The 12,774-nt window shown below is 44.0% G+C and overlaps 1 protein-coding gene across 1 annotated transcript in view; it reads right to left on the bottom strand.

Annotated features, from left to right (window-relative positions):
* USP4 (ubiquitin specific peptidase 4) overlaps window positions 1–12,774 on the bottom strand; it is a 37,730-nt gene that overhangs the window by 15,183 nt on the left and 9,773 nt on the right. The window contains exons 7-11 of the mRNA XM_082288867.1: window positions 5,198–5,341; window positions 4,438–4,555; window positions 3,084–3,257; window positions 2,320–2,478; window positions 1,301–1,525 (exon numbers count right to left, since the gene is read on the bottom strand). Of these exons, the coding sequence (XP_082144993.1) occupies window positions 1,301–1,525; window positions 2,320–2,478; window positions 3,084–3,257; window positions 4,438–4,555; window positions 5,198–5,341 (820 nt within the window). The remainder of the gene's footprint in view (window positions 1–1,300; window positions 1,526–2,319; window positions 2,479–3,083; window positions 3,258–4,437; window positions 4,556–5,197; window positions 5,342–12,774) is intronic.

The following is a 12,774-nucleotide window of genomic DNA, read 5'->3' as shown; positions in this document are numbered from 1 at the left end:
GGCTCAGCAGTAGTAACACCCAGAAAAAAAAAAATCACCAGACACAGCAGCTTACTCAGAACATAAAACTGCTGTTTCTTTCTGTGATAAAAAACATCTTAGAGCCATTCTCTTCATTACTACTAAAGGTCAAGGCACAAAACTTGACAGATATGGAAATACTGCAAATCAGTTCCACCAAAACTGCATCAGGACATCCAGTCACTCTGCCTGAGCGCCCCAGCTTGTGCTTCTCTGATGTGTGGCAAGCACAAGGCTACTTTAGGGATGTGTGTGTCCATTTGAAAATGAAGTGGGGGGGAACATTTAAAACCAGTCTATTGAGGAGGCTGAAAAAGCAAACATGTCATTTTTCTATTTTTTCCCCAAGAGGAATCACTTTTCAATTCTGTTTGAAATTCAAAGGCCTTACCCATTTAGAATCACAGAACCATAGAATATGCTGAATTGGAAGGGACCCATAAGGATCAAGCCCAACTCCTGGCCCTGCACAGGACACCCCAAGAATCCCACCATGTGCCTGAAAGCCTTGCCCAAACATTCCTTGAACTGATAGGCTTGGTGCTGTGACCACTAACCTGGGGAGTCTGTTCCAGTGCCCAACTACCCCCTGGGTGAAAAACCTTTTCCTGATACCCAACCTAAACCTCTCCTGACTCAGCTTCAGGCCATTCCCTCGGGTCCTGTCCCTGGTCACAACAGTGACCAGGTCAGTACCTGCCCCTCCGCTTCCCTCTGTGAGGATGTTGAAGACCACAGTGAAGTCTCTCCCCTCAGTCTCCTCCAGGCTGAACAAACCCAGTGATATCATAAGGCTTCCCCTCCAGACCCTTCCCCATCCTCAGGGCTCTCTTTGGACAGTCTCTATTAACAGAGTCATGTCTTTTTTATATTGTGATGACCTAAACTGCTCCCAGCACTTGAGGTGAGGCTGCCACAGTGCAGAGCAGAGTGGGACAGTCCCCTCCCTTGACAGGCTGGTGATGCTGTATGCCCCAGCACACAATGTAAGTTACATCTTTACATTTTCCAAGGTAAACATGACAGTGCAAGCACATTGCTGCTTTCAGGGAGCAGCACATTCACCACAGGAAGCCACTTCCAGCTGACCATGACCTTAGTTTCATGAGCCAAGCTTTCACAAAGTCACTTGATTTCACATGCCAGATTTTTCATTAAAAAACCCATACTACCTCAAAGGTGGACATCAATGTCCTTTAGATCACTTTGAGAGTGTCAACTTCAAAACCTAAAAGAACTCAGATGACTTAAAGAAATGTGTGTCTTCAACATGCCTCACCTGGACAGGTCTGCGCTGTGGGTCTGCATATACCAGGGTAACTTCCATGTGACGGTCCCTCCTCAAGGGCAGTGGGAGAGTTAAGTAACAGAAGGGATCAAAGGTGACAGAAACTTTGGAGCATTTGGGACAAACAAGGGTAGACTTGAAAAGACCATGAAAAATATCCACAATGATGGAATCATTCCTCAGCCTATGATTCTCCCATGCCTCTTTTGCCACCTCCTATAAAAATAATTTTAAAAAACATATTAGAAGTTATTTCTTGCAAAGATTTCTACAGCATGGTGAGCACCAGGTTCCAAAGAAAACTTGGAAAATCGATACTGATAGGTCAATTTCATAGGGAAGGGGCTCTACCAGTATGTCCAACCTAACTGGGATTTCTTCTCACTGAAATTAAGGCCTTGCATCAAGTCAAATTTAATCTATCCACTTTAGCTGAGTTTGAACAGGCATTCCTTGGTGCACACAATGCCAGAAGCATGAATGGAGCTGAGAGGACAGTAACAGGGTCACATGCTGCTCTTCAGGACAACCAGATATGCTCCACTCCCCAGGAGGAATGGAGTGCTGCCTCTTGCTTTGGAAAGGCAACTGCAGTTACAGATTTCAAGAAAAAAGTAAAGAGGTTTTTCTTCTTGGAGAATGATGGCCATATTTCACAAAGAAAGTCTAAAAGGAGACAAATTACAATCCCCTGAAGACTTTCACAAGACAACTTATAAACTCCTTACCAAAGGGCATGCTCTTAGCATGAGAAATCTAGTCTCAGGAAGAAAACTGAACACAAGAAACTTACTGGGCCTCTATCAGGTAAACCTCATGAGAGAATTACTTTTCTCTATTTAGGTAGAGTGCCCCAAGGCATGACAAGGTTCTCCTGTGCCAGGGACACTGCTCTGTAGGAAGGATGTTGGTGCAGCCTGTGAGCGGGAAGGCCAGGAAGCATCCCAGAACCCAACTAAATGCCCTGGGAAGAAGCACTGGGCCCTATCCTCAAGTAAAGGGCACTGTACCGAATCAGGTCTGCCATTGGCATCCTTCAGCTCCAAGTAGGGCTTCTTCTTCACTCTGTTCAAATCCTCATGCAAGCCATCTAGTAGAAAAGCCAAGAGCTCCTGGGAATCCTGCTGCTGGTATCCTGAAAACTGAGGAGCGAATCGCCCAACCTGTGTCTGAAACACGAAGGCAAAAGTGAGGGGATATAAAACACTCAGGTCATGGCTTTTGCAGAGATCAGCTCCCCACTACCTACTGTTGGCAGCAGGCCATGGTGAACTGGATGCTAATGCAGGGAAACGTGCCAGAACAATTTCCCCAGCTACTTTCAGTAATTCAGCTGAAAGCAGCTCTTCACACTGAAGCAATGAGAACATTACACCAATAAACAGAGTTATAGACAAGGAGATGCATTTTGCTCTTCACTTTTTAATTTAATTTTTTGGATTTGTGACTTGCACACCTTTTCTCACTAACCAAAGTTCACAACTGGCAATTCATATGACCATGCCTAGTTTTGCAGCAAAGATCATTCTGATTCATCTGTAAACAGCTCTCAGGCTGGCAGGTCATTTACTAAGTAACATTAAAAAGCAGTAGCCAACTCTGAGGAAGGACACTACTCACTGGCAAGTTCCTCCCTGTACCTTAAAAAGCATTTATGCAAAACATGAAACACTGGAGCAATTCTGTCCTTACTGCCTTCATTACATCAGAATATGTTACGCTTTCACTGTTTCTTCTGTCCCAGAGTTGTGCTACAGGAACATGGCACACTTACTTTAAACATACGTGGGGCCACATGAGACTGTCTCCCAGACCACATCTGTTTAATGAGATCTGCATAGGCTTCTGCAATTTCTCCCCTCATCCCCAGTGGGTTGTTCTGATTTATTTCAGCTTCATATTTATCTTCCAGGAAATAGTCAGTCAGAGGAGGAGTATTGCTCAGGCACTGAAAAAGTATTAGGAAAATTAATTTACTTCACAGGACAAAAGATACGTGTGACAACAAAACAACAAAACCAACTTTCACATCAGGACATGTACCAAGTTCACAAAACTGGCAAGACTTAAGAACATGTTTAGTAAAACAAAAAAAAACAAAACAAAACAAAAACAAACAAACAAAAAAATTAAGGCAGAAATCTGCATTTGGAAGACTGATATCTAGAAAATGAAAGCACAACTGTAAATACAAGAAAGTAAAATTTAACACTGAAGTATGTTTGAATTAAATCACCTTTACAAAAAAAATTTTGAAGTTGTCTCTTAGCTAAGTCCAAGAAAACATAAAGTGGCTTAAGGTTACAATGACACAACTGAAAATAGTCATGTTGAACAAAAAGCAAGGCAGTCCAAGTTTATTGTGGTGTTCTGAATACCACATGCATAATGCATTACAGTTATTTTAAGACCTGTTCCAGATTTCAAAGCCATCACAGAGTGACTGAAGTAATTTCACACCACTGGTACCACACCAGAAGTTTGCCCATTCCTTAAATCAAAGTTCATACAATTTGTCTCATATTCTGTCTGAACTTCTTAGCCAAAAACTAACCCTACCAAGTTTCTGCATTCTTTAAAATCAAATAAATAATCCTAAGAAAATTAAGTTTAAAAGTAAAGAAATAATTATTAGCTTTGCATCACTGTTTCAACCTTAACACCTTGCACAATGAACCTGAACCCTTCCTGTGGCTTTTCATGCCCTTAATTTTTCAAGAATCTTTAACACAGGCCTAGAACTGCATGCAGTGACCTGCTCAGGTCACTTGTGCAGCCCACACAAGTCAAAACATCCTCCATGCCAGCCCATTTTTGGCAGGGGACAGCAGTGGGACCTTATGTTACAGTCAGGCATCTGTTTTGTACAACGTCCCCAGGCCATTTCAGATGCCACATATTTTAGATTCAGTCCCTAATACTGTAGTAAGTTTTATAGTACTAATGTGCTAAACATAAGCCAAACTAAACATGAACTGATTTTTCAGTCTGGTTTTTTTTTTTTTTGAGGTGCAGTCTCCTCATGGAACCACATAAATATATTCTTTTCTTTTCACATATTTTAATCCACAATATCTATGAGACTGATCTTTTATTTAATTCTAATGAGGGCTCTTTCTAATTCTTACCTGTAACGCAGAATTCATGAAGCAGGTGTTTCCAAGGTTACTGAGTCCACAGAGTCCAGGTTGTGACAGGGAAGCACTGTCCCTGCAGTTGTAAGAGTTACAGACAAATCCAGAACCTCTGGAAAAAAAGACAATACAGTGAACTCCACGATGAGTTTGTTGAGTCTCAATGCTACTTAAAAGTCACATCAAATACAAGTCAGAAAACTGTGTACTGAAATTTTTTAACCAGGCTACCCGTTTCTGCTGCTTCATAGGGGCTAATGCTGAATACCAGGAACATGAAGTGTATGTGCTAACTTTGGAAACATTAATCCTTACAAAGTCTATTATTAATTTACGGCTCATAACACGTTCATTTCCTCTGTCTGTAAGCATACAGCACACTATCCTAATGCAGCAAGGGTCTATATAATACACTTTAAGAAATAATAAGAAAATTATGATCTGTACCTGGAAAGGCTTCTACCTTAGTGGCACATAGACAAAAGAATATAATCCCTTCCCCTCATGCTCCAAGTCACCTCAAAAAACAGGCAATGCTCTGGCAGTTAGTACGCTCTGGAACATGCACTACTTTCGCAAGTGAGCAAGGAACAGCAGAAGGCAGTGGTTTCAAAAAGCAAAGTTTGGTAAACAGGTACACAAGAGTAGTAGAACTCCTCTAGGGCACCATCACACTCCTTTTCCATACAGGCAAGGATGCATGGGATCACTCACATGAAGGGTGACGAAACAAAAAGAACATTCCTGCTCTTACCCCCTGCCCAGGTGGGAGCTGTTCAGTCCATAGGAGTTACTGCTATCACCGTTAGTAATGACAGAAGTGGCAGACACTGAGGAATAAGAACTTGCTGATGATTTTGAAGAGGTAGTAAAGTTTCTGCTAGTTGCAGTGCTTGATCTGGGAGAAAGGAAAAAGAAGTAGAAACAGTGCTACTACTTTTTTTATCCCCAGCCCCATCTCCCGCAAAACTCCAAGGACTTGCTGAGCTACAGTTTGTTACCCCACACAGAATTTACTGATCTGTTTGATCACACTTCCAAACAATTGTCTGGAACAGAAACATGAGGAAAAAAGTATCAGAAGTAGGAGCAACAATTATTGCTTAAAGGCAAATCTGGGTCCCAGACAGAAATAAGTAGCAATTCAGACAGTGTGAGTAAAAGGGAAGCAAGCTTTAATTTTATGAGTAAACCACCTTGAAATAAGCAAGCAAAACCCCCCAAATCTTAAGACCTCAAAACACTCCAGATGCATTAAAAAGTGACCAGGTCAGTCCTTCCCTACCTGAAACTCAGACCATCTATTTAAACACATTAATGAGGAAGACAACCAACAAGGCACTAAAATTCAACAGTGTCCGTCATAGCTGCTCCAAAAAAAAAAAAAAAAAAAAGCAAAACTGCAAGATAGTACTACATTAATAAGTTTAAATAAACTATTTTAACACTAATTTATTTCTCTATAGTAAGAGTTGACTGGGATTTGGTCTAGTCTATCCATCTTAGCCCAAATAAACACACAAATCCAGAAGCAAAAAGGTGCAGGTCACCAATAGCCACACAACAGTGGCTACTACCCCCAAAACAGAGTAGAGAGCCAGCAGAGGACAGAGCCCTCAAGCTTCAGCTTGTCCATTTATTAATTTTAATGTGGCCCTCCTTTTCAAATGATACAAACTAAAAATGCATATTCATCGTTCAGATGGTACTAAAAAAATGTGCTGGAAAACCTCTGTGGGGACAAAACTATACAACAATGAACAAGCCATAATGGCCATGGCAAGGCAAAACAGCTGGACAGGCTTACCAGTTTGGAAATATAATAGCAGTAAAATAAATACAGAAGTAAACAAGTTACAACAGGAGCTTCCAGATGAAATTGGAAAAAGCCCCGAACACAGTCAAAATCCGCAGCATGCTAAAAAAGCCACCTGCCAGCACAACCAAAAAGTATACTGGAAAATATCCTAGAAAGCATGAGATCTACCAGAATAACTGAGGTAACCATTTCTGGGACAATACACAACCTCCTGTCATTACATGTTGGAGATGGAACTTCAAGATTACCCGGACACCAAAGTAAGATCAATGGGAGAACAGAAGGTCTAGACTAAACAATTACCAGACTCATGCTCCTAAGTGTGGGTTTCAAGGTTCAAGAATAAAAGAATTTAGCTAACACCAGCATGTAAATCCATTAAGAACACATTTTAGAAGTTTGAAGTAGTGAATTAGCTAGAAGCAAAGCGGAGCAATCTAGAAAATGCTAGACTTGAAAGCTGTTTGATCTCCAAGAGAGAGAACGGAAAAAAGTCTATTGGTGAAAAAGGAAAAGGAGGACAACCTCCTAATGGATTTCAAGATTTCAGATAGAAGCATAGAGACAGTGCTTCAGCAAGAGTCATGTGGCAACTGAAGAGTTCCAAGTACTTCAACAGCATCCTACACAAACAAAAAAAGCTAAGAATTACAAAGGAAGATAAAAGATCAGAAAGCAAAGGTGAGATACAAGTCACAGAGTGGGAAAAGTCTACCTACAAAGTCATCCAGGTTCTTGAGTGAATTCCTGCTAGAAAATTGGGAAGGTTCATGTAAGTAGCAAAACAACAAGAGAGGTTAACAGTTTTCCATGTGAGGAGATTAAAAAAACAGAAATCAAATACATTTTGGAAGATAAAAAATTCTACATATTGCTACATTTTAGAAGTTACTCATCTATGTGTAACAGCTGAAGAAAGGATTTACTAAGGACAGCTGCTTCCCCTCATTTCACAAGACACTCACAAAGGCAGCCATTGATTCCAGGTGAAAGGCACAGAGAGCAGCTAAGAAAAACATTTTTCTCTGAAAGCTTCCCACTTGAAGGCTGGAAAGCAATTGTTAATGACCCCACAGTACTCCAGGCTCTCGAGAAGACTGCCTCATTCTCACACAGAGGTGACAACAAAACACCTGGACACCAAATATTTATCTCCAATGCCACAAAAAGGGTTTCTGTGGAAGGTGCAGAGTTTAACTGGTCAAAGGCACCTGCCCCTCCACTGCCATTTCTCACAGTATGTGACTTCTGCTCCCTCAGAAATGGAGGCCCCAAGACCTCCCTTTGAAGTAAGAGAATAAAGTTATTTCTTCTTTGACATTTGTGACTTGGAACCTTCCAAAATGTTCTGGCCGACGCGGTGGGTTACCACTGAAACACAACTTCATCTTCACAATACTGAAGCACATTGTCTCCATCTGCATGTAAAGACAGTTGCTTTATGTCTTGCTACAAAACCTGTCAAAAACCCACACAAATGGCAAGTGAGGAGAAATCTGGACAAAGAGGACAAAATCAGATCACTCTGAATCCATACAGTTGTTAAGCAAAAAACCTTCTAAGCTAAACAGTTTGGAAAAATATTGTTAAAGGCTTTCAAGTGGTTGAAAAACAAATAGAAAAAGTGTTTCCACTCATTTGAGGCCACCCTCAGAGCACAAAGTAGAGTCAGTCCTCCTCCTTTACAAAACCAGTAATAACATAGTAATTTTGTGACAAAAGGTTTTTGTCAGAGCCAGGTAAGCTGGGATTTCCATTTAACTGACAAAGCAGAAGCCCTAATGGATGCTCATTTAGAAAGTTCTTACATGCAAAAGCCTCCGTAACTTATGTTACATCCTCAGGGCTCCTCTGCAAGCCTGGCATCTGCTGCAAACTCAAGCATTTCAAAGTCATGGAATAAAGATCTGCTGTGCCGGTTTGGCCAAATCTAGAAATATATTCTCTGAGAGAAGGCAGGCTATAACCAGCCCTCCCACACCAGGTTCAGGAAAAAATAAATTTTCCTCACAGGAAAGTGAAAGAGATAAAAACTATTTATTTAACAAACACACAGGAAAAGGAATAATGATGCTAAATAATAAAACCTCTTGATCTGCTGAGAGAAACCTGGGGGAAAATTCAGAGTCCTTCCATAGATCTCTCTTTCCCCCTCCTTGGAGCTGGGACAGGGTGGTGGGCCCACCTCCAGGGCCAAGGCCTCGGTGGAAAGTCCTCCCAATGTATTCTGATGTTGAAACAGTCCAGCAGGAGAAAAGGAAAAAAACGAAGTCCCAGGAAAACAAAAGTTCAACTCTCCAGAGGAAAAGGAGCTGGGGGAAAAAAACTGCTGAAAGCTGGCTGGAAAGGAAAACCAAACCGGGCGCTTCCCTTCCCTCTCGCTCTCCTGCCACAGCTGAAAAAAAAGTCTCTATCTCTGTGTGACCTTGAACAAGCTGCAAACTGCTTTGAAAAAGTTTTACTCAGTTTTTCCTTCCCCCTCTCAGGATCAGGTTAAAGGCATAGAAAGGCACAAAAATTAATTTCTGGGCATAGGGCAGCGATATGGGATACACATCATAAAGTCACCCCAAGACATTCCACCCCTTATCCCATATTTTTGGCTCAATGCCTAACCTAATATATTCTAATTCTACACACACACATTAATACATACATATATATATATATACACAGCTATGCACAGTGACAGTGACACTCAGCAAGCAGTGGTATACAGGCATTCCACATTACAGGTGGTTTTCACACAACAATCAGATCTCCCTGCGGTACACAACGTGTTGTTCCATCTTTCTGCATTACCCACCATGTGCAGCCAGGTCCCTGAGCAAAAACAACCCCATGGATGGGTTTGTCTGTACTCGAAGCAGAATTAACCCACACAGTCTTTCCTAACAGACCTCTAACCTGCACCACTGGGACCTTATCTCCATCTACTGTATGCAGGGATTCAGATTGAGGCTGGACCAGCTCTACTGGTGGAACCTCAGGTGTTAACTAACCAGGTGGCCTTTGCCAGATGCTGCTCCCAATTTTTGAAAGTTCCCCCACCTAGTGCCTTCAGGGTGGTTTTCAGCAATCCATTGCACCGTTCCACTTTGCCTGCAGCTGGTGCATGGTAAGGGATACGGTACACCCACTCAATGCCATGTTCTCTAGCCCAGGTGTTAATGAAGGCTATTCTTAAAATGAGTCCCATTGTCAGACTTGATTCTCTCAGGGCTACCATGCCTCCAAAGGACTTGTTTTTCAAGACCCAGGATGGTGTTCCGGGCAGTACCGTGAGGAGTGAGCATTGTGAGCACACAGCACTTGCCTTGGCGGGTTTGAGGCAGTGTGATGTAATCAATCTGCCAGGCCTCCCCATACTTGTATTTGGACCATCGCCCACCATACCACAGAGGCTTCACCCGCTTGGCCTGCTTGATCGCAGCGCATGTCTCACAATCATGGATAACCTGGGAGATACTGTCCATGGTTAGATCCACCCCTTGATCTCGTGCCCACTTATAGGTGGCATCTCTGCCCTGATGACCTGAGGCATCATGGGCCCATCGAGCTAGGAACAACTCTCCTTTATGTACCCAATCTAAGTCTATCTGTGACACTTCTATCTTTGCAGCCTGATCTACCTGATTGTTGTTTTGGTGCTCCTCATTAACCCTACTCTTGGGGACATGGGCATCTACATGGCAGACTTTCACAGCTGGCTTTCTTACTCGGGCAGCGATGCCTTTCCACTCTTCAGCAGTCCAGACTGGTTTTCCCCTATGCTGCCAATTAGCTTTTTCCCACTTTTCCAGCCATCCCCATAGAGCACTGGCTACCATCCCTGAATCAGTGTAGAAGTATAGCTTTGGCCACTTCTCTCTTTCAGCAATGTCCAGGGCTAGTTGAACAGCTTTGAGTTCAGCAAGCTGGCTTGATCCACCTTCTCCTTCATTAGCTTCTGCAACCCGTCGTGCGGGACTCCATACGGCTGCTTTCTACATTTGTTTCATCCCTACGATGCAACAAGAACCGTCAGTGAAAAGAGTGTAGCCTGTGTCTTCAGATGGCAGTTGGTTGTATGGTGGAGCTTCTTCAGCGCGTGTCACTTGTTCTTGTTCTTCTTCATCACTGAGACCAAAGTTTTCACCTTCAGGCCAATTTGTGATTATTTCCAAAATCCCAGGGCGATTCAGTTTTCCGATACGGGCGCGCTGTGTGATGAGAGCAATCCATTTGCTCCATGTCGTATTGGTGGCATGGTGGGTAGAGGGAACCTTTGCTTTCAACATCCACCCCAGCACCAGTACTCGGAGTGCCAGGAGGAGTTGTGCCTCAGTTCCAATTACCTCTGAGGCGGCTTGGATTCCTTCATGGGCTGCCAAGATTTCCTTCTCTGTTGGGGTGTAGTTGGCTTCAGACCCTCTGTAGCTTTGGTTCCAGAATCCCAGTGGTCGACCTCGAGTCTCACCAGACACCCTCTGCCAAAGGCTCCAGGACAGGCCATGGCTCCCGGCTGCAGAGTAGAGGACATTCTTCACTTCTGGTCCTGTCCTGACTGGGCCAAGGGCTACGGTGTGAGCAATTTCCTGCTTGATTTGGGCAAAATCTTGTCACTGTTCAGGGCCCCAAAAGAAATCGTTTCTCTTGCGGGTAACCAGGTAAAGAGGACTCCCTGGGGGGACTGGGCTCACAATCTGGCTATACTCAGGAATATGCATCCTCCAAAAACCTATGGCACCTAGGAAAGCTTGCGTCTTGTTGGTTGGTGGAGACATTGCTGTAATCTTATTGATGACCTCAGTGGTAATCTGACACCATCCGTCTTGCCGTTTCACTCCCAGGAACTGGATCTCTCGGGCAGGTCCCTTGACTTTGCTCTTCTTGATGGCAAAACCAGCTTCCAGGAGAATCCGGATAACTTTCTCTCCTTTCTCAAACACTTCTGTTGCGGTGTTCCCCCACACAATGATGTCATCGATGTACTGCAGATGTTCTGGAGCCTCACCCTTTTCTAGTGCAGTCTGGATCAGTCCATGGCAAATGGTGGGACTGTGCTTCCACCCCTGGGGCAGTCGGTTCCAGGTGTACTGCACGCCCCTCCAGGTGAAAGCAAACTAGGGCCTGCACTCTGCTGCCAGAGGAATAGAGAAGAATGCATTGGCAATGTCAATAGTGGCGTACCACTTCGCTGCTTTGGACTCCAGCTCATACTGGAGCTCCAACATGTCCGGCACAGCAGCACTCAGCGGTGGAGTCACTTCATTCAAGGCACAATAGTCCATAGTCAATCTCCATTCCCCATCAGACTTGCGCACAGGCCTAATGGGACTACTGAAGGGTGAGTGGGTCTTGCTGACCACCCCTTGGCTCTCCAGCTCACGAATCATCTTGTGGATAGGAATCACAGCATCTCGAGTTGTCTGGTACTGTCGGCGATGCACTGTTGAGGTAGCAATTGGTACTCTTTGTTCTTCCAAACAGATGGGTTCTCTGATAGTCCAGGCAGAGTGTTCAATTGCTTAATGCCCTCTGTCTCCACAGCAGCTATTCCAAAAGCCCACTTGAGTCCCTTTGGGTCTCTGAAATACCCGCTCCAGAGGAAGTCTATGCCCAAAATGCACGGGGCCTCTGGGCCAGTCACAATGAGATGTCTCTTCCACTCATGTCTGGTCAGGCTCACCTCAGCTTCCACCAAGTTCAAATCTTGTGATCCACCTGTTGCACCAGCAATAGAAACAGAATCTACCCCCACATGCTGCAATGGGATTATTGTACACTGCACACCAGTGTCAACCAAGGCATCATATTTCTGTGGTTCTGATGTACCAGGCCAACGAATCCACACAGTCCAAAAAACAGTTTTTCCTGGCCTCTACCTGGCTAGAGGCAGGGCCCCTCTATGCCTGGTTATCCTTCTTTCCCTGAGCCTGCATCTTAGAGGTTCCTTCATGGGAATTGGACATGTCATCGTCTTTTCCATCATTTCCGGCAGTTTGGCTACAGGCAACTGGAGCTACTTCCTTTTTGGTAGAACTTCCTTTCAACTTGCGCTCCTTCAGTTCACGCACTCGTGCTGCCAGAGCAGAAGTAGACTGCCCACCCCACTTCCTCATGTTTTCCCCACCGTCACACAGGAAATCCCACAGCTCACTTCGTGGGATGTACCTTCTCTTTTGGGAGCGTCCGCGTTTGGTATCAGAATCTCTGACCTGTACTGCCGAGATTTGGAGAAGGCCCTCTTTGATCTCCTCCTTGAGTTCCTGGTGCATGTTCTCTATTTTATCTTCCAGCTTCTGCATACGTGTTTCCACAGCTGAGACTCTTGCATGTGTTGGGCCATGCACAGAATCTGCATATGCTCGGAGCTTCACTGCCATATCCTGCACGGTCTCACTTGCAGCGTAGTTCGGTTTCATTATTGCTACAGCAGAAGCGTATTCTTGTGGCCCAAGTCGCTTGAGTTTTCGCCACATGAATGGACTAACTCTGACCCGGTCTGGACTCCTCAATCCTGGGTCATC

The sequence above is a fragment of the Coloeus monedula genome, assembly GCF_965178545.1.
Source record: "Coloeus monedula genome assembly, chromosome: 11".
NCBI lineage: Eukaryota > Metazoa > Chordata > Aves > Passeriformes > Corvidae > Coloeus > Coloeus monedula.
Note: the sequence above shows the minus strand (reverse complement) of the source record. Positions and strands in the feature narration are given on the sequence as shown.